Source organism: Pygoscelis adeliae, unplaced genomic scaffold, assembly GCF_000699105.1.
Source record: "Pygoscelis adeliae isolate BGI_AS28 unplaced genomic scaffold, ASM69910v1 Scaffold294, whole genome shotgun sequence".
Taxonomy (NCBI): domain Eukaryota; kingdom Metazoa; phylum Chordata; class Aves; order Sphenisciformes; family Spheniscidae; genus Pygoscelis; species Pygoscelis adeliae.
In genome coordinates, this window is record NW_008824722.1 from 1,416,848 (window position 1) to 1,418,813 (window position 1,966).

The following is a 1,966-nucleotide window of genomic DNA, read 5'->3' on the forward strand; positions in this document are numbered from 1 at the left end:
GCTGCCTGCGCTGCCCGGGCTGCCTGCGCTGCCTGCGCTGCCTCGCCCCGCCCAGGCTGCTCCAGCCCTTCCCAGGGCTCTGGGCCGAGCCTCCCCGAAGGGATCGGGGTCGCCCCGCACTCGCCAAAGGGGAAGGACCCGACACCTGCAGCAATCCCCGACACCCCAGCACACCTCCTGATTCAAACGCCTTCTCCCCATCCTCTGCTGGGGACGCGGTGAGCCCAGGGACCCCCAGGCATTGCAGTGACCTTTCAGAAAAACGCAGCATCGCCCCAAATCCTCTTTTCCCCTTTGGCTCCTAGAAGGAAGGAATCCCCTAGAAAACCCTCTGGAAACACCCAAAGTTCACCGCTCTCCCTAGCAATGCATTCAATGCATCGTGCTCCCTCTTAGCAGCTGCCTGTCCTCCAACATTAAACCAGTTGCAGCAGGACCAAGCGTGGGAGCACCCATCACGCTTTGGTGCTCTGCACCCCTCTCCCAGCTCCGGCGCTGCCTGCCCGGGCAGCCCCTGCCCGCAGCTTGTTTGGTTCACCCATGGAAACCTTGCTCCTGTCTCCCCGCTCACAGCACATGGGAGTCCCAGCGCACCCTGGGAGTAAACCCAAGCGTCTGTCTGCAAGCTGCTCACTTACAGCTCGCGAGGGAAACGCTGCTAGAAGGTTGCAACTGACTTTGTGAGGCTTCTCCCCTTCACAGCTTTTTGTGACAGTCACCAATGAAGTGCTGCCATTGGGGGTACCGAAGCCAAGAGGGACAGACGCTGGATGAGAGGGTTTCAGCAGGGCCCCGGCACCGGGCTTACATTGCCGGCATGGTTACACAGCTGATGACACCAGGACAAACACATGCTTTGCCTGTGGGATCCTCGGGCCCCGGCGTTGGAACAAGGCACGGCCCCTTCCCTCCTGGTGTTTCATAGCTCCCAGCTATGTTTGCTTTACACTTTAGCACTGAAGAAACAGCAGATGGCACGGCTTCTCCTCGCTCCGCCGCACGGCTTGCAGCACCCTCAGCGGCTGCGCTGGTGCCACCTCACACCCCGCCAAATACAAGCGTGTTGCTGCCATCACGTGCAGAGTGCCAGCAGTGACCGCGAGCGCTGCCAGCCCCACTGGGGTCTGGCCGGCTGGTGGGCGCGGTGAGCGGGGGAAAGACAGCCCCCGCCCGCTGTCACAGCCTCCCTTTCTGCCTTTTCTGGTTTCACTTCCAGATATTTTCCTACAGCTCCAAGTTTAAGAGTTCTTGGTTATTGAGTCCGGGGGATGCCCAAGCAGCCGGCCCATCCACAGCACCGCCGTCCTCCCAGCCCCATGCTGCAGGGACCACGCAGCTCAAGTTTCTCCCCGCACGGCACAGGGTGCAGAGGGCTCCGGTAGTCCCGGGGGTGCAAAGGGGGAAGGATGATAAGGGGTGAGCAGGTGATGGGGGACACACAGCCTCCACCCTGTGAGTGCCAGAGGACAGAGCCAGACATCTGCACTTGGGCAGACCCTGCGGGGAGGCTGTAGCACACGTGCATGCCCCAATAGGAAGCTCTCAGCAGCCTGTCTGCAAAGCAGGGGCCCCGCTTGCTCCCTGGGAACCCACTGCATTTCCACCCCTTCCTGGCCTAGCCCCATCCCAGACCCCTTCTGTCCCCAGGCTCACCTCCCACAGGGGTTTCTGACCCAGCAGATGCCTGTTAATCGGCAGTAGCCAGCCCCAGCCCACAGCTGTGCCATGGGGAGAAGGAGGGCGCCTGCTTTGCTTCCACATCCCCCAAAAGCCTTACGGCCAAGCTACACCCAAACAATCCCCCCCTGGCTGGGCAGTGTGGAGGATGGCGGTGGTCAGGGACTGGGATTTTGGAGACTTCCCTGCTCAGATCTTATACCCCGCTGCCCTGCCCCACTGCGAGCACGATGGTTGCCCGTGCAATACGTGCGGTGGGTCAGGAGGTGCCCCCAGGGCTGGCTCTCCT

At 61.8% G+C, this 1,966-nt stretch overlaps 1 protein-coding gene across 1 annotated transcript in view; it reads right to left on the bottom strand.

The window, feature by feature from the left end:
- SLIT1 (slit homolog 1 (Drosophila)) overlaps nucleotides 1-819 on the bottom strand; it is a 15,994-nt gene extending 15,175 nt beyond the window's left edge. Inside the window, exon 1 of the mRNA XM_009323296.1 lies at nucleotides 809-819. Within this exon, the coding sequence (XP_009321571.1) occupies nucleotides 809-819 (11 nt within the window). The remainder of the gene's footprint in view (nucleotides 1-808) is intronic.
- Between the last annotated feature and the right edge of the window lie 1,147 nt (nucleotides 820-1,966).